The sequence below is a fragment of the Crinia signifera genome, chromosome 1, assembly GCF_055691185.1.
Source record: "Crinia signifera chromosome 1, ASM5569118v1, whole genome shotgun sequence".
NCBI classification, from domain to species: Eukaryota; Metazoa; Chordata; class Amphibia; order Anura; family Myobatrachidae; genus Crinia; species Crinia signifera.
In genome coordinates this window covers 145,173,444-145,193,964 of record NC_139217.1, presented here as the reverse complement: position 1 = coordinate 145,193,964, position 20,521 = coordinate 145,173,444, and the positions used below count along the sequence as shown (strand labels likewise).

Here is a 20,521-nt window from a genome sequence, read left to right as displayed (position 1 = left end):
CATAATGTGTAAGGGGCATTATGGTTATAAGGACATTAATAATGTGTGTCATGTGTAAGGGGCATTATTGTGTGGTATTATCAGGGGTGCCGAGAGAAAGGGGTAGGGGGTGCAAATTACCCAGGCCAAAGTCTGATGGAAGGGCCCAGTGGGGGCCCTGGGCCCCCTCCCCTTAAGTGACAGCAGAAGCAGCTCTTCTCCTCTGCCCAGCACACACTGATTTGTGCTGGGTTGCAGTGTGGCCATGGAGGTGCTTAAAATACAATATTTTGTCAGGATTTTTTTCTAAGGGTATAATGTGAATAATGTGAGGAGTAATGTACATAAGGTAAAGTGGTACTACTGTGTGATGTAATGTGAATAAGGGACACCATTGCATGATATAATGTGAATAAAGTTGCACTACTGTGTGGCATAATTTGAATTGGGGGTACTATTGGGTGGCTATGCCCCTTCCCAGCAAGAATACACCCCTATTTGGGCTGCACACCGAATGTGTGCACTGTTTCGATTTAAAATATTGCGGGTAGGAGCACCAAAATGATGACTGCTATGATGAGGGTTGATGGTGCTGGGAAAGGGGAGCAGGGTCAGAGGCGGAACTAGTGGCGGTGCTAGGGGGCACCAGCCAAAATCTTGCCTAGGGCGTCATTTAGGCTAGGGCCGGCTCTGACTAGATTACACAAAGCCAAAGATTCTCAAACTTGGTCCTAAGGACCTCATACAGTCAACGATTTCCGGATAACACAGCAAGTAGACAGGTGTAGTCATTACACATTTTATAAAGTCTTCAAGAGAAGCTAATTGTTACATTGTGATTCTGTGCAGATATCTGAAAATCATGAACTATGTGGGGTCCTGAGGACAGAGTTTAGAACATGTGCCCTTAACAATTTCATACAAAGCACTATGATGCAGAAGCCTTGGCTTTTTCCCACATCAAGTTTCATTTTGCCTAATCTGCAACTGGTGGCGGATTCAGAGGAAGGGGTCAAAGCACATGTTGTTTCATTTTTTTATTATTATTATTATTCATAAAGCACTCTTCACTGAATATTGGGCCTTATTCTGATTGAGTCGGTCCACTGCGTGTGCGTTCGGACAGCCGATGTTTGGTGTTTGCGGACGAGCGAGGCGTTCACACATGTGCAGAGGTTTTTTTGCGCATGTGTGAATGCCTCGCACGTCCGAACACAATGTGAATTCCGTGCAGAAAATGATCAGTCGGACCCATCCGAGCAGGGGGTGGAGAGGGGCATGAAGGGATGTTTTGGTTCATTACCATATGCGTATGCCCAGCGTTTCATGGCCGTTCCCATGAAAACGCTGGGCGTACGTATGGTAATGCGGCCGTGACGCACGTGTGGGGAGCGGACAGCTGACATAGCAGGTTGTCAGCTGCCCACCCATATCCCTGCTTTCATATGGAAAAATGTCCGAGTGGGTCTGGAGCACTCGGTGCTGTCTGACCACACGGTCCATCATTCGATGGTCGGCGACCATCGGAGGATGGGGGAGGTTCCCACAGATGGTGGAGGTGTTCACATGAAACATCCTCTCGTGGTCCGTTCGCTCTGCGTTTTACCTTATTCGGATGGTGTGAGCGATCCGTATGGTAGGCAGGGCTAAGAACACTCGGTGGCTGTCCAAAAATACGCATCCGACCGAGTCAATCAGAATAAGACCCATAGTGTGCTCACAATGCACTGATGGCAGCAGTAAAATGCTGGCCACACTGGCAATGAGGCTGCAGCCTGTCAGCTTGTTAGTGCTCCCCTGGGCTACCCCAGAAGTGACTGAAGTCTGTATATAAAAGCCAGGGACAAAGTGCAAGGACAAAGACAGAGACAGGGGGAAAGATTTGCTAATGGCATGCACCAGGTCTTGGCACAGTTGAAAAACACAGTGGGTAGTGAACATGTGAAGGAGCAAGGGATAAGTGATGGTAGAAGATGCAGGAAGAGCTGCTCATGAGTCTGCTGTGAAATCAAGTATGATTGGCCAGGTGGAAAATGGCAGGACATTGTTTCCAATCCTGGCAGCACAGTGTCTCCTTGCCTTCCCTCCACAAACAGCAAACAGTCAAAACACTGTCTCACTGACCACATTTCACTGCACTCACATCTAGATCCCCTAGCCACTCCAGTCACAGTGATCCCTGCTCATTCAGCCAAGTGTTCCTCCTCACATCCCGATCTCACTGCCCTTTCTCATCCTGTCCTGTGCCCCCCACCTCCATTCATATAGTGTTCCCCGCATCCAGTGCACATCATCTCCTTGTCTTCAGAAAAACAATCTGAGATTGAGGTGTGGAGGCGAGCAGTTCTGTGTGTAGGAAGAGGGACCAGGTGGTTAGGACTGGGGGGCCAAAGGTTGGCATGAGCTGGGAAGTGTGTAAGGAGGGTGGCGTAAATGGAGAGGGTACAGTAGAGCGATGAACATGAGGGCATGGCTGATGGATAAAGCATACTCTTGGAGGTCAATCCCCTTGATATGATGCCACACCTTCCTCTATTTTTCTGCCATGGTCCCTTCCTATCAGTTTTGTCTTGATCCATAGCTGTCTACTACTTTAAATGTGTTTAAGACTAATTACTGTGCAGTCAAAATTGCAGCTCATTGACTAGTACACTTTGAGCTGTTTGTTTTCTACATCTGTGATGTGAATAAGATGGAACATTGAAAGAAAATGATGATCACACCACTACTGCCGTTTGTTTAAAATACCTAAAGATATATGGTACTTCACCATTTTATGGCAGCTTTGATTATGAAAGTGAAATTCATTTTGTGTACAATAGTATAAAAACAGTCATTTTGCCTCTTGCATATGTTTTAGAATCCCTGTGATGATAAGCGCCATCGTGATATATGGTCGAAAGAAAAAACCTGTGATCGCCTGCCAAAATTTCTGGTTGTGGGACCACAGAAAACTGGTGAGCACTTATATTTACTTAATTACAAAGCACATTGCATGCTGTTTTAGTAAGGTTAGGTGCTTAATCTATACCATATAGTCCAAAATGTTTAGTACCAGATAGCCAGCTAATCACAAGAGTTTCCCTCATGGTTGCTGATTGCCAGTGAAGTGGAGTCGCAAGGAATCCCATTCTCTGCTATGTCTTTCACAGTCATTCATATACAGTCATTCACATTATAAACAAACAATCATCAAATTAAAATCTCCTACCCAGCACTCAATTAAGATGCCAGCCTAGGCCGATTAATACACAATTGAGCTCTATTAGGAAGAACCATTTATGATGATAATTATGCTAAAACACCAACTATTGACTTCCAAATAAATGGGAGATATCAAACTGATGACATAATGATAAACATAATCTGATTGGATGCTACTTTATGTGCAACATAATCTATTTTAATTTTTAGAAGCTTTATTACTTTTAACCCCGATTCTCTCTATTGGGAGGGACACTCAAAACTGTTCTAATGTGATAAAGGAAAAAAAAAGTTTAGGACTGAAAACACCCTTTGTATACATCATCGTTTCCCCTCTTTAATTCCACATACAATATTTTGCTCAGTCTTTCCTAACCTTTTCACAGCTGTTTTACACACCCAAATACCCTTACAACTGCTCATTTCAGTTAATTGCAAATGACATTCCTATTACTAGTTGATTTAAAACCAGATGTACCCAATGTAAAGGTTCACTAGACTTGTAATACAACTTGATCCAATATAAAAAGTCAGCTGGTAATAATCACTGAAATGAGTCTGTAACACCAATGAAATACAGACATCAAAGATAATATATATATATATATATATATATATATATATATATATATAGTACTTATGTAGTATCTGGGCTGCCGATTTAAAAATCGGGTCCATCGTATGCGACCAAAATCGCATGCGATGCGATCGATGCGATGGACCCGATTTTTCCATAGGATTCAATGTTAAAATGGACTGAGTTTATTTTAACATAGGATTCTATGGGAAAAAGGGTCCTTTTCATTTCCCCACTATCCAACTACGCATGGAGTTGGATATAAACGTGTGGCGAGCGTGGCGAGCGTAGCGAGCCACCGAGCCCGAAGCGTGGCGAGGGGATGCGGAATACATTTTAACGAATCCGCGTCCCCTCACGGGGCTCGCTGCGCTCGCCTCTAATTACTCAAGGAAATGATTATTATATAATTGTTATAACAGAAACATGGTGCAACAAGTCACACGATTGGGGTTTAAAATTGGAGTGATGTACTCTTTTCAGAAAAGACAGTGAAAATAGAAGGGGAGGGGGTGTGCCTTTATGTAAGAACAAACTTAAAACCATGTGCGAAGGAAATGAGCTTGGGGATAGCTATCAGCCAATCAGCGGCCGCCCAGTCTTTTGAAGAGGATCTTCAGCCCGATCCTCCAGAATCATGTGAAATCGGCCCCAAATAGTGTATGGGGGCCTATAGTGTTATTGACCTTACATTTGTTAGATTTGATTAACATGTTTTGATGTAGGGGGAGGTTTACTGAGTGGTGAAAGTTATCAGGATGAACACATGGTTCTGTACCCTTATTTATTTATTCATTATCGCTTTGGACACCAGTTTTGTATATGAATATATGAAAGGTCTGGTTAAAAAAAATATCAGCAGTGGCGTTATAATGGTGTTGAACTGAAGCAAAACACAAAGCAAACAACAAACCAACATAATTGTAGACTGCATTACACCACAAAATTCAGGGTCATTATGTGGCTTCTCCTCTGCCATGAAAACTGAATGATATCTTTCACTTTATTTTCTAGTGTGTATGGGGCTTATATCATACTACTACTACACATTGTCCAATTTCCCATTTATAAGTTAAGTCCTTGTATGGCTCACAGTGTAACCTTCTTAGTGCACACAACATGGCTGCCTCATCGGATACACTTGTGAATGGGATGTAGAATACATGGACATGACTGTTTTGTTGGGACCCTACTCTATGCTGCAATCACACCATTTTGTGTCTTTTATGCTAGGGCTAACCTATTCCACCCAAAGTAATCCTACGCAGTGTGCCCAAGATGGCTTCCTCACCTGGTACCTTGTTAAGGTGGAATACACAACCCATAGAAGTTATTATTGAAAATGCTTGCAGTATGCGTTCTGTGTGCTCAAGGTTTTCTTTGGTCTATGTTGCTTGTCTATTGCTGTATTACCTAAATCCTCTTTTTATGTGTATTGTTTTTGATGTCTGTAAAACGACTTGAGTCCTGTTGGAGGACATGCACTATAGAAATACAATGAATATTATTATTGCACATGTGGGAGCCCAAATGATAAATGCAATGTTGCCGGAGATTCACTGACAGGAAGTTGGTGTTTGGAGTTGGGGTTTACGTTAGCACTGGCCACGGTCAGCATTTCACAGTCGCAAATTTTAAGAAAGTAATCTTTTGAGGGTTCAGGAATTGTATATGGAGTTGTGAGTGGAGAGCGATCCACGATAGTTTCACAATTCTCTCGCAAATATACACGGGGCAGGATTTCTATCTGTCCATTTACTCGCAGTCATCTGCAACTTCGCACAGTAGTAATCAGGTCTGAAAGAGGTCCTAAATCTGCAATCAAAATTGCTAAAATGTCACTGCTTCTTAAAACTCACACATTATTACATACCCCGCTATGCCTTTAATAATTATAATGTAAGACATTTGGCATTAAAATTAAAGCAAAAATAATATTATTTTGTCTAAGAAAATTGTTTGTATCATCTATTTCCTCTGGTGAGTAGCTAGACTTTTTTATTTCATAGTTAATTAATTAATCAGTGTATTTATTATGATGGGGGTGTCAAAAAGTAGAGTTCCTTAATTAGGATTCCCAGGGACTTCTAATAGGGTATTTTTTAAAGCAGGTGAAATAATTCAGGGTGCATGTTTTCAGTACATCACTGTTTCAAAACAGCTGGCTTAATTAGTGTTCCTGATTAATTTAAAACAAGGATATCCTGGAAATGTTTACTGTTAGTGGTCCCAGAGGATCAGAGACGATAAACAGTGTGTAGAGCACAGAATACTTAATGTTCAAAGGAAAACTGACCTCCATTCATTTTATGTTTTCAAACCCACTTCTTAGAATTCAATGCGTTTTGCAAATTTATTAAATATTAATGAGACGTAATAGATTTATTACTGGATACGTGCTGTGTGTATAAGTAGGAGTTCATGTTCATGTGATAATAGTAATGTTATGTAACACATGTACTGTATGTTTTCTGTAGAGATGTGTGGGTTAATTTTTCTGAAAATGGAACCCATCTGAATTTGGTATTTCCAGGTAGTGAGGCAAAATGTCATCTTCCCAATGTCGCATTTTGAGTGTTTTGGACTCTGTAAATGCCCCTCCCTCCGTGGGCTGCAGCATTCTTGTGGCACTACTGTGAATGTTTCAGATAGACTGTGAAGTGCTGTAGTGTGTAGCACTGCAGTGAATGGGAATATCCGGTGTTGTAATAACATTTTCAGGAAAGCAGAAACACCTTATGTTTATCCCAAGTTTCGAATTCCATTTTTCCCTCTCTGCTCCTTAATTGTATATATTTTACTGGATTTATTGGACGGAGGCTGTATTGACTGTTGTGTGTCATGCGTCACAATTCTACTATCTGCCATGTTAACCTGTTCCATTTGTGCTAATTGAGCTCTATACTTCACTCAACAGGCAGCATTTATTTATATACCACCCCAGCATTGCGCCAGCTTACCAGATATTGTTTTGGACTCTCACCATCGGGTGATCGTACCAATCACCTCTTGTATGCACCATTGACGGGTTTACTCATTTTAGCACATAATTTATTAAAAGTTACGTTTTATATTTGTTTATTACCAACATAAACCTTTTTTTCATTATCTTTCAAGTGTGCCCCAAAAAAACTCACGCATGTTCTCTTGTAGTCATCCTTGCGACCCCCCTTTTTTTAAAAAAATAGTGTTAATTAGGTACACTGCCATTACTAAAATATATATGAGTTGCAGTGTGTAAACCTTTTTTAAATATGGCTAAAAGAGGAAAGAGCAGAAACTCAATAATAGTGCTGTTGATGCTGCCAGTCATAATGATACTGTACTTCAACCTCTACTAAAAGTGGTCCAGGGTACACAAAGTTCAAGAAACCATAACATTTTTTGACCAACATCCCCTGAACGCCCCAGTCATTCAAAAAAAAAAAAAAAAACCTGTACCACCAAGCAGTGGATATGTTGGAATTCACACAGCTGTAAAGCTTTCACAATATTTGTGGTGTTATCAGAAATCACAAATCCTGATGAGTCCAAGCCATGTTCACATGACATTTCTTAGTTTTTCTAAAAAGTTGTCAGTGGAATGTCTCTTAGTGAAGCCAGTGATACACAGAGTAGCCTGCCTCTGAATTACCTGTTGTTTGATTGATTCTGTATCTGCTTATGACAATTCACCCACCCAGTGGGCTGCCCAGTCATTTCAGCTTTAATTTAAATGACTGGGACAGGCCACTGTTGGACAGTGGGCAGTGGTTTTTTAAAGTACAGTACAGCCGAGGAATGGCTTTTTGGGTAAAATGGAACTGAGATAGAATTTGGTTGTAACCACTCGAAATAAAACTTTACCCATGGAGTTGCCAGATATTGCCCAAGAAGGGGTATGACTTTCCAGGCTCCTGCAGCAATCCTGAATCTCTCTGCAGTAATGGGGGGCCTGTGAAGATCCTTGTTCCCTAGTCTGTTACTCTAACAGGGATGTGACAGCTGCAATGGATATTATAGCCCCTGTGCGTATACGACCCTGTACACCACACTGTCAAGTCCCTTGGTTTGACAACAGTGTTAGTGAACTCAAGAAAAGGGGTCGTAGACTTGAAAGATGGTGGAGAAAGTCGAACATGGTAGAGGATAAGTTAAAACTAATAGAGCATACTGGAGAATATCAATCAACTATCACTTATAAGAAAACAGAGTTCCTGTCAAATGAGATCAGAGCAGCAAACAATAGGTCAGTTCGGCTTTTTCATACAGTGCAAACCAGCATGCCTTCAGTCGGATGAAGCCCTCTCCCAGTCAAGTTGCAATAAATTTGCAAAATTAGATAAAGTATCTTCCATCCGGGCTGGAATCCCCACAGTGTCATCAAAGGAGTGCCAAACCTTGTGTAAATTTACCATTGAATTGCAAAAATATTGCAGATCATTATCCATTCATGACTGATGGCAGCAGCTGCATTAGTATTAGGTGGCTCTTCTGTAAACTGGTCGTTATCCATTTTTCAGTTCACAGAATCACTGTTTGTATAGTAACTGGGTTTATAGATGCACATGAACAAACTGCACCAAACAGTACAAACAATAGATATACTGTAATTGGTACAGGGCAGCACACAGCAGCTACCCAGTCACTATACAGAGCACACCCACTTGTGAGTCTGGAATCTTTGGGCACAATACAGTCATTACAGCATAGTACAGAGCAACATACTTCAGTGTTCAGCATGCCCTATACACAGTCACTATACAGCACAGCCACTTGAGATTCTGGAGTCTCAGCAGAGAAAATACAGCAGAGTTCAGCGCATCATACAACAGCATTCAGTTGGCTGTAAAAGGCTAGTCCCTGTCCCTGAAGTGCTTTATTTTGTTAAATTGTGCATGTACTTTTTAATATCCAAGTGTGGGTGGAAGGGCCCATGGACAATTACATCTTGCACTGTACTTACTTTTCTTTTCCTGTGTGTGACAATGTAGATGTGCTATAAACTCCTGCGTGTTTTGCTGCTGCTCTGTCACTTTGGTCAATATTGGTGAAAACTAGATTGTGAGCTGTAAGATGTTCAAAATTGACTGGAAATTACTTTGACAGAGCATAATGTGCTATCTGCTATGTGCTATCAGAATACAGTCCAAGACTGGCATAGGATGCCGAATTCCCTCTCTCTGATTATCAAGAACTAGTAAGCCCGCTCGAAGCAAATGCTTCAAAAGCTAGTAGATGTAGTTTCACTTGCTGCCAATGGATGACATTGTAAGCCCGCTCAAAGCAAATGATTCCAAAGCTAGTAGATGTACAGTAGTTTTAATGTTATGAATACGGTGTAATGAAAAAAGGGTTAGAATGGGTTATGTGGGTAGTAGACTTGCCCATATGTGTTGGCAAGATGAACCATATGGTGCTCCCCCTTAATCAGTACTCCTGGTGAGTGGCATCAAACCTGTAGTTATGGCCCTGTTATATAAACACAAAAATATATATCAACAAAACAAATTACTACAAGTATTTTCAGACACTTTTCCAGGCAATTGGAATAAAAAAAAATATTATGTGTTACTCACATTTCATTGGAAATCAGTTAAAAGCAGGTATTATCTTAGAACTTGCTAACTGTCATCACCTACTGTATCACTGTCACTTGACAATTAAACTCATACAAAAAAATATATTGCTGTGAAATAATTTGAAAATAAAAAAAGGTGACACATTATCAGGTCTAGAAAACTTCTAAAAGAACGATTGCATTTTCTAAAATGAGAACGTGATTGCAAAAGAAAATAATACGCTATCTGAATAAGAAAAAAGTAATAGGGGAGATGTACTCAACCTTGAAGAGTGATGAAGTAGAGATATATAAAGTACCAGCTGGGAGCTGCAGACGCAGTGTGAGATGCGTCCGGTGTCCTGGGAATGTCACTCTTAGCATGCTGCTGCTACAGCCATTCTTAAGCGAGATCCGAACTATTGTCATTGTGCTGCCGACTGCTGAATAAAGGTTTTTGAATGAAGATAAAAGAAACCTTGATATATGTTATACAACACATCATCATCATGCCAAGAAAGGAAAAAATCTCTATATCCGAGAGTCCACAATAAAGTTGGAAAGGGGAGCATCCTATTTTTACTTTCTCCTTTTAATACATCACATGGTATGCCCAAAGAAGGAGTGCCCAAGTCCATAGTATTTTCCACGCATTTCGATAGTTCTCTTTTAAGGATCTAGGGGTAGATCCTTTAAAACTCAGACAGGCGAACCTGTATTCGTAATAGTGCCACGTTATCCTTCAAATTATCGTTTTTATATCAATTTTATTCAAAGTGTCAATCAAGCAGTATGTTGACCTGGGTACTCAGATGGCAGAAAAGCTTTGGGAAATGTACAGTATTTGTTTTTTTCTGTCAACCTACAAAAATGTTTCTGTGAATTCCACACACTACTTTTCATATACTGACTTTTATTTTAGTATAATTACAAAGATGGTCGCTGTCACCATACAGACAGTCACAATACTGGCTACAGAATCCAAAAGGAAAAATTACCAATGAATCCCAATGTTGAGTATTAGGATTAGGGTTAGGCACTAGGAGAAAGGTTTTTGCTCAAGGAGGGGATGGATAGATTTAGGCTAAATAAGAGGATTGTTAGGGTTAGGCTGCCGGGTTGGGATCATTTGGTCTATTGCATTATGGTCGAAAGTCATTAGGTCGAATCCATTAGGTCGACATGCTAAAAGGTCGACATGACTCTAGGTCGACATGGGAAAAGGTCGACATGATTCTAGATCGAAAGGTCATTAGTTCGACAGGTCATTAGTTCGACAAGGTTATTAGTTCGACATTGTCTATGTCGACATTCACAAGGTCGACATGGGGTTTTTCACTGTTTTTTTACCTGAATGTCAACACAGTCGACATGGACACAGTTTAAAGTGCACTGCATCCCCTCGCATCGCTCGCTGCGCTCGCTATGCGTCGGGCACGGTGCCTCGCTAAGCTCGGCACACTATTTTATTCTCCCACCACGCCCTAGTGGATGGTAGGGCATGAAATACCGCCTGTCGGCACATGTTGGCTCAAAAAACAGTGAAAAACTCCATGTCGACCTTGTGAATGTCGACATAGACAATGTCGAACTAATGACCTTGTCGAACTAATGACCTGTCGAACTAATGACCTTTCGAACTAGAATCATGTCGACCTTTTCCCATGTCGACCTAGAGTCATGTCGACCTTTTAGCATGTCGACCTAATGGATTCGACCTAATGGCTGTCGACCATAATGCAGTAGACCAAATGACCGCATCCCAGGCTGCCAAAGGGGACAATTAGAGTTAAGGGGCATACACACGTAGAGATCTGTGCTAAGCAATTTTGCTAAACTATTTTGCTAAGCAATTTTGCTGGTGTCATGATCTCCCATGGGGAGCACATACACATGCAGAGATTTGTGCTAAGTGATTTTGCTAAGCGATTTTGCTAAGCAATTTTGCTTAAGCAAAAAAAGTCAGGATAATGGTTCAGAATGAGAGATTGTGATCAGTATCTCTCATTCTGTACACACAGAGATATTTGCAGTCATTTACTAAGCAATCTGACTAGATTGTGACTGCATGCACTGACTTAGTTAGCAAGAGATATTTAATCTCTCGGAGCATACACACAGAGAGTTCTGTGCTTACTTTCTCAGCAATCTAGTCAGATTGCTTAGAAAATAGCACAAATTTGCTCCGTGTGTACACCCCTTTAGGCTGTGGGAAGGGTGGAATATGATTATGGTTAGAATTCTCAACAAAATTGATTGGAATTTTGGCTATCGGGATTCTGCTGTTGATATTGTGATATTCTGACCATTGGATATCATACTCAAACCATTGCCAGCAACATCACTTGTTTGCAGGTAGAGATGCTGAAAATTTCTAAACTTGAAAAATGGCCTCAAACATGTTTGTGATGAAATCATCTCTACAATTTGTTTAAAATACTGGCATTTAAAATGTACAGCATGATGTGTATACTCAGTTTGCTTTTTAAGGTTCACATTTGAGGTTTGCATTCAACTCCAGTCCATTGTTGGAGCTAATGTAATAGGATGTGAGAATCAGAAATTGAGAGATTTTGGGAGAGTTTTTAAACATTTTTAAAATGGCAATCATTTATATATAAAAAAAATAGGTTGATTTTGATATGTAATTGATTGCTGCTTTAAAAAAAATGGGAAAACTTTCAGAAAAATCCCTATTACATTTGGACCTTTGTTTTAAAATTAGCCTATTTTTATGTTTGTTTTTTTTAAGTCAGTAAAATACTTTAATTATTTACTAGTATTTTTATGGGTACTTGTGTATTTTGGCGGCGCCCATCGCATCGCATACGCATAAGGCATACGATGGTATGCGATGCAACGCGATATCGCTCAATATTGTACAATGCCATACAATTTTAAAATTGTATGACATTGTATATGGCATACAATGCCATACAATGCGATGCAATGCGATTAAACATTGTATAAGCACCCTAATGGGTGGCGAGCGGATGCGGATACCTGTGAAGCCCGCGAGGGCACTCCGATACCTGTGAAGGTATCCGCGTGCGCTCGCCACACTTCAGGCTCGGTGGCTCGCTGCGCTCGCCACACTTTCTATTCTCAACTCCACGCCGACGTGGATAGTGGGGGTATGAAAAGGTTGGAGGACGCGTACCGCCGCCCCTCGCCGGCTCGCTGCGCTCGCCACGCTTCGGGTTCACGTTTATAGTGGGGGGGTGGGGTGGGGTTGGGGTGCATTTAACATTGTAAGCACCCATTACGGTGCTTAAAAGCACCCTTTAGGGTGCTTATACAATCTTTCATCGTATAGGGGCCAAAAATCGCATCGCGTCGCATCGCATCGCATGCCATCGGGTGCATGGCATGCGATGCGACGTGATTAAAACATTGCGCGATGGAAATCGGGGGCGCCGCTATAATACACAAGTACCTTTTTATGTTTTTAATGTGAACTCTGAACACAAATATTTGCAATTCACAAAAGAAAAAAAAATATGTAAAATATATCAATTTAATCTCAGACTGATCATGTTGAAACTAGTTTAACCTTGGCTGAACATTGTAAAAGCTATTCCAGTCTCTAAATTTGTTCAAACTAATTTCCAAAAATGTACTTTTGTCGCTAACATTAAGGAGCTGGTAGAACACTGTCATCATTTTGTTTAACACTTTGAGTGACAACATCTCTGTGTGAGATGATCAAAATATCCACTAAAAATGCTACCGTCCCTCACATGTGTTACATAAATTCAAATAAAAAATGTTGTGTAAAAAAAGATTATATTTCCTATATAAGGTAACATTACAAGTCATTATGAATAACAACATTTTCTTGCCAATTTTCACACCTATTTTGACAAATTCATTTGGCACTCAACGGGTTAAACAATGTATTTCTCTATTGCCTTTAACTGATAATGGTTTGCGTTGTGTAACCTTGTGTATGACAATTGCAGGGACTACAGCTTTATACTTATTCTTGGTTATGCATCCTGCTATCATCAGCAATTCACCAAACCCCAAAACATTTGAAGAGGTGCAATTCTTTAATGGAAATAACTACCACAAAGGGTTGGATTGGTAAGTGTCAAACTAAGATTTTTATTATTATTATTATTATTATTATTATTATTATTATTATTAGTAGTAGTAGTAGTAGTAGTAGTAGTAGTATTAGTATTGTTATTAACTATTGAAACTCCAAAGCAATAATTATTCAGTGATAAACAATCAATTTAAAACACTTACCTATTGGAATGTTTTGCTGACAAAAATATTATTAGGACAGGTCACAGGTTCACAGTAACATGGACCAGAGAAGTTGCAGTGGGTGCCAATGTGTTCACAGTAACATGTACAGAGAAGTTGCAATGGGTGCCAAAGTGTTCACAGTAACATGGACCAGAGAAGTTGCAATGGGTGCCAAACTTTAAAGGTTTTCAGGCATATTGAAATAGTTACTAATTGCCGCCTAAAATCCATGTGGCGTGTAAAAAGACTATTCAATTAAATAGCCTTTAACCTGCGCTTTAAATTGAGGATTATCATGTAATATAATTCCACTGATTCCTACCAATGTAATTTTTCCTTGTATCAACCCTGATTTTGCCATTTTGTTTGCACATATGTCCTCTTAGCAAATTAAACTGCGATTTTAGTCCACCCTCAGGGAATCCCAAGTGGGATTATGCCCATTTATTTTATAGGTCCGGCTGCAACATTTAACACTAACTGAATGTGCTCATTTGCCTTTCAGATCCATTAATGCAGAAAGTAAAAATATATTAAAAAAAAATAACATAACATGGAAAAAATGTAAATATTTGAAAATCTTTATACATTAAAAAATGCTTTTTGAAATTATTTTAATCTGGAGCCATCATCCTGCAATTTGTAATCAGAAGCCTTTATTAAGGCAAGGGGGCAGATTTTACAGCAGTATTACCACAGTTGGTAATTCTCTGATGTATAGAGCAGATGTTCTTAAACACGGTCCTCAAGGCACCCCAATGGTTCAAGTTTTAAGATTATCCATGCTTTGTCACAGGTGACTTATTTAGCACCTCAACAATGTATTCTTGACACAGAGCCTATGGCTTGAAACACATTGGTTTTGCAAATTTCACACCACCACCGACCGGAAGTAATGCTACGGGCCTCCTTCCCGGAATTTCTGAAGAAAATGCAAGCCGATATGAAGAAGCTCCAGGAGACCATGGGCGGCTAGAAGTTTAAGGTAGGGCTAGGAATAGATAGTGAGCCCACTGTCTCTTCATATACAGTGCCTCACGGATACCCCCAAAGCGGATACTGTATTTTGAACGTCTCTTACAGAGATGTTGGCACTCAAAGGGTTAAGTCTAGAATCTGCAAGTAGCCATAGTGCTTTCTGTGGATTATGCAATTCAACCTTTGGTGTTAAATGGATCAGCCTGGTCAGGCATATTACATTTGCTTCCACAGAGGTGTCCAGGACCATTGGAAGTGGAGGTCTGGTCATAGCAATTGTACATATGCTTTTATTAGAGGAGTTTTTGTCAGTATGAGCTTTACATATTGACATCAAGAAAACCTGGATCCAAAGACAGACCAATAGGAATGGAGATAATCCATTCAAACATACTGCATAGAATACATGCAACCTATGCAGCAATAATGACCAAGTCAGAATGCAGCCCATGGTCAGCACAATGGGAGGCAGCAGTGCTAACTGAACCACTATGCCATGCAATATGCATATCATTTGTTTTATTAAATAAAATTTTATATATTTGCTGCCCTGCATCCAACAACCAATATAGTAGAGAGAAGGGAGTTGCTGGGGTAAGTGAGGAAGTGGTGAAAATTAAAGAATAGATCACTAACCCCAAATTTACTGCAACATAAACAGTTATAAAATCTCCTTATGGACCTTGTTAAGGTACTTGTTACATTGCTAATATTTTCAGATGTTACTATTGTATGCGTGCATATATCTGTATGATATAGTTACACAGCAATGTTGACTTGTGATCAGGATCAGGAGGATGGGAAAGTAAATAAAGATAACATCTATGAGGTTATGTGTTGACTGTACAGTGGGGATGTAAGTTCGGTAGGAAACCTTATGAAGTTTATGTGACCGGTTCTATAATATCATAAGCTGCCCAAAGAGGTTAGTTTTCTGGGAACACTTGGTTCGAGTTTGAGGTAATATAACGGTTTTCTTTTTCCCCTGCATTCTCTTGTTACTGTAGATCGTTGTTTTTCAACCACTGTGCCATGGCACACTAGTGTGTCTTGAGCTGTTCTCAAGTGTGCCCCCAGATCTAGAGATGGCAAAAACAGTTTACAGCCACCACCAGTTCAACGATTATTTACTGGCCTCTTCTTTTCATGTAAAGGGCCAATGTTTTTTATTTTTGTTACCTGTGGGGACCAGTGTGATTTTTTATATATGGGGGCCAATTGGTTTGATTTTTTTTCCTGTGGGGTCAATGTGTTTTGCTCTGTGGGGATCTCATGGTGTGCCTTGGCAATTTGAAAATCTTATTAAGTGTGCCGCAAGGTAAAAAGGTTGAAAATTACTGCTGTAGATGATAAACAAACGAAATATATGACAGGCTCCATTCTGACTGTGCGGTTTCAAAAAACTAATGCAGAGATACAGTATTATCTAAAAAATGAATAGCAAGGAAGTGATCACTGTATACTTGTTTTCTAATGTTACAGTATATATTCCTTCACAAATCAGCCATATTTATTGTACAATAGCTTTCTTTTATAAGTCATTTTCAGCAACTTTCACAAGTCTGAACTTTATTCCATTAAGTCAATTTATTTTACTTCTGTAGATCATTGATTACTTTGTTCCTCTATAAAACCTAACTTTCACTAACCATAGGAAGTAAAATGAGTGCAAGATGCTGCTGGCTTGTGCTGAATTACAAGCAGGACTTTAATCATTACCTCAGCTATTCTTAGTTGACATCTAATAACTTGTTTTTCCCCGGTCAGCTTTTTAGATGTGGAGTTAAATTGCAATACTGGAGATCCAAACAGTATTCAAAGTTTATTTTATACAATTCCAAATATGGATATCTTTTAAAGGTTTTGTTTTGTAGTATAGTATGAGTGATTGCTTTTGTACTGTGGAATGTAAGAAAAAACATATCTGGCATAGAATAGGTAAGATATTGCCAGTACAATTATTTTAAAAATGTTTTGGACAAATAGAAAACTTGCCAACTCTGAATGTCAAGGAGACTTCAAATCGTTGCAATCTTCTTGTCTCCCTATTATACCTTACCTCCATTATGTAGCTGTTATATTCTAAGGAAAATTAAATCATAATACATTCACGTTAGCGGCGGATTGGATGCCGGTTGTCATGAGCTGAGTAAGGATGCTTACCCTTTCCCCAGGATCCAGATGTCTGAAAAACAATGTCTAGGTCGACAGTCAATCGGTAGACACCAAAAGATCAACATCCACAATGTTGACATTGACAAAAGGTTGACTTGCACAAGGTCGACATTGACAAAATTATTGCACAAGCAAACGGTTGACATGATAGGGGTCAACACATTAAAAAGTCAACATGAATATCAGACAATTGCTTCCATTTTTGGACTTTTTTCACACTTTACCATCTATGTGGACTATGCGAATGGAAATGTTAAAGTGTGCCAAGCACAACAGAAGTGGAGCAAGGCACCTGGCCTGAAGCATGGTGAGTGAAGATGTTGACATTGACACCATCAAATTTTACAAAAATTAATGTTGACCTTTTCATGTCGACCTATTCTATATTAACCTCTTTTGTGTTGACCTTTTGTCAATGTCGACCTTGTGCATGTCAACCTTTTGGTGTCAGCCTATTGACTGTCAACCTAGACATTGTTTTTGAGCTGATCCAAATCCCTTTCCCCTGTGCCCCTAACCCTAACCCTTTTTAAAATCTTGCTAATGCTAAATGTTACTTTTCTTACTGTAACTATTTTTTATTACAGTAAAATAAATTGCTATCTGGCACTTTCACTACTAATAAAAGTGATTTAATGTGTAAACATGGCTATAGTTTACATTATTATACTATATTTTTCAGGTACATGGATTTCTTTCCAGTCCCATCAAATCTTACCAGTGATTTCCTGTTTGAAAAAAGCGCCAATTATTTTCATTCTGAAGAAGCTCCAAAAAGAGCTGCTGCTTTAATTCCTAAAGCAAAAATTATCACCATTCTCATTGACCCTTCAGATCGAGCATATTCCTGGTATCAGGTGAGAATTGCACTAGAAAGAAAACTAAGGTCTATAATTAGTAAAATGGTGGGAAATCATGTGATGAGAATATTTGTTCTTCATATTAGCTCAGAATGTAGAGACCAATGGGCATATTTATGACAATCCCCATCCAGATGCTGATGGGTTTTGATACATACAACCAATATCGCATTAGGATAAATTAATAATTTGCAAGGATGCATCAATTATTGCACGAGGAACATAGCTTACGAAAAAAACTCTGGCTGAAATTTAATAGAATGCGATTTTTTCGCACTTTCATATTCACCCATTATCGCACTTTTTAAAAACGCATTTTTTGCAGCGAATTCGCATATTTAATGAGGTCTGTATTCCGGGGGGAAAATTGTGCGATTAAGTGCGATAATGTGCGAAATTTGGCCTAAAAATGTGCGATTTTTAGGCATGAAAATGTGCGAATTTAAGGTAATGTGCGAATTTGTGTTTATAAAAATAAAAATAAAAAACGGCGTGAGGTCCCCCCTCCTGAGCATAACCAGCCCCGGGCTCATTGAGCCGGACCTGGTTCCAAAAATACGGGGACAAAAAGCATAGGGGTCCACCCGTATTTCTAAAACCAGCCCTGGACTCTTGGACCAGTCCTGGTTCCAAAATACGGAGGACAAAAAATCTGGGGGTCCCCGTATTTTGAAACCAGCACCGGGCTCCAACAGCCTGCGGTGTCATGCCACAGCAGCCAGGGGACACTTTTTATATAAGGTCCCCCGGCCGAAACATGAGTACCGTGGCTGGTCAGCCTTGAACGGGGTACCTGGAGGAGGATAACCATGCTCAAAGCCATCTCCAGATAGCGTTGTTATCACCCTTCCTTTTAGAAATTTCAAGAATGGGAAATGGGATCTGCTTAATTAAAATATGTGATTTAAAGTGCTAGAAATATTTTTTTTTTATGAAAACTGCTCCGAAACCGTTTAATTAATTCAAGTGATACTAAAATAATGTAAAAAGCGTATGAAAATACCCTTTTTGCACACACTTTTTGTCAAAATAATTTTCAGAAATATGCCTTCAAGTGCAGGATGGCAAATCAGACAGCAAATTTGTTCAGCGTTAACAGCAAAACATCAAAAATTCCAGTGGTCATGTCTGTTAGAAAAAACTCCACAGGATGATACTGAGCGCTGATTGCTATTCAGTGCTGCTGCTGTGCCAATAGGGGGATTACCATAAACCCCTAGTAGTAGTAGAGAACCAGAAAAAGGAATAGGTACAGCGCTGTACTGAATATAAGAAATATTTAATAAAAGTGTTCACAGTAAAATGCAATAATACAATTAATAATACACACAAGACATACACACATAAAACATGCAATCTCCTTATCAAGGTTAGAACTGGTTAGTAATTATTAGGTTTGCAATTGCATAGTTTATATGCTCCAACTTTGAGCCAGTTAGTAGGTTTTAGGATAAGTGAGAGTTCAAGTCCCCACACATGTGCACATTAGATGTGGTTTATACTTAATTGTAATCCAGGGGTATTGTGGCTTGTGACATCAGTGATGAAATTCTCAGACCGCCCACACTGCGGTCATATCCGAGATGATTTTCAATCTGCTGGGTACAATAGCAGCCTGGTGGTCCCCTCAACGCGTTTCTCCGCCTAAAACGATCAGCGGCTTCCTCAGGAGAAGTGTATGTCTGTTAGAAGACATAGACCAGCTAACTATACCATGGACACTAACTGCCACAGTGCAACAAGCTCCACCTAACCACTAGCTTAGTAATTGTATCTCTAAATCTGGGTTCACACTATACAATATTTTAGACAATCTTGCGACCTGAGGTGGATGGCAATGACCGTCATATTGTGTGTACCCCCAAATTCAATACTTTTGATTAATTGGGTTGTCAAACCTTATCAATGGACTGTATAGCAGATGGAACAATGCAGCATACAATGCAGTGTAGTTACATGAACAATGTAATGGTGTACTGCATATTTGCACAGTGCATCATGCAGTGTATATGGCAATGCTATATGTCATTACATTACATCACCACCTCACTGGCTTTGCACAATGCTAAGGTGTGTAATCAGCTTAATCCACATTTCACATCCTGTCACATACTGTAACACTAGAAATCCAGGTGAGCACCATTTCCACATATCACCCCCACTAGTGGCACAAAGTAGGGATCACACATTTAATGAAAAGAGAACAATCAAACTTCAGCTTCAGCAGTTCTATTTCCTTGTTTGACATACCTGTACCTTGTCCATGTTGTTGTACTATTGTTTCTCACCCTCTCATAAAGATGAGACACAATTAGAATGGATTGGATTGCATTAGGTTCTTTAAGACTGCTGTTTCCATTTGTCTGTAGGGGTAACCTTGATACCAACCTTTGTCTACCATAGAATAACTCAAATGGGCTAAAGCCTTTGGAAGCATCCAGCAGTTCCCATATGGCAAATGATTAATACAGTAAAGGTTGTCACAGTCTCTTTTACTTTGGGCCATATCATTCGTTATGCCTTATGTTATGTCTAAAGACTTTCAATGGAAAATCGCAATGGTAATCCTGCCCAAACCGCAGCAGATGCTGGGGAATCTTTATCCTTGACTTCACCTGTCAAAGATGCTGGGAGATGGTTCATTAACTGATGCTGTTTGCTTGATACTTAACACACTGAAGCTTCCAGAAAGACATTGTGGTGATCCCATAGACCACATTCAAGAAGGGTAATGATGTCAGTTTGGTGTATAAAACCTCATGGCTCTCAAGCAGGTCTTTCAAGATGTGACTTTTGATGTGCTTCAATTTGCTGACCTGTCCAAGCAGAAATATTTTTAGAGAATTCCTTTAAATAGGGGTAGTCTTTGGCAAGAATTAGCAGAGAGGTGATTTTTGAATGATGGTCACAACTACAGTGGTGACAGGAAGTAAAGTTAATTTATTGTCCATT

General features: G+C 39.7%; 1 protein-coding gene across 1 annotated transcript in view; it reads left to right on the top strand.

Annotated features, from left to right (window-relative positions):
• The window catches only part of LOC146061508 (bifunctional heparan sulfate N-deacetylase/N-sulfotransferase 3-like), a 239,877-nt gene that overhangs the window by 176,779 nt on the left and 42,577 nt on the right, over positions 1–20,521 (top strand). The window contains exons 8-10 of the mRNA XM_083174470.1: positions 2,840–2,936; positions 13,262–13,385; positions 17,392–17,566. Of these exons, the coding sequence (XP_083030596.1) occupies positions 2,840–2,936; positions 13,262–13,385; positions 17,392–17,566 (396 nt within the window). The remainder of the gene's footprint in view (positions 1–2,839; positions 2,937–13,261; positions 13,386–17,391; positions 17,567–20,521) is intronic.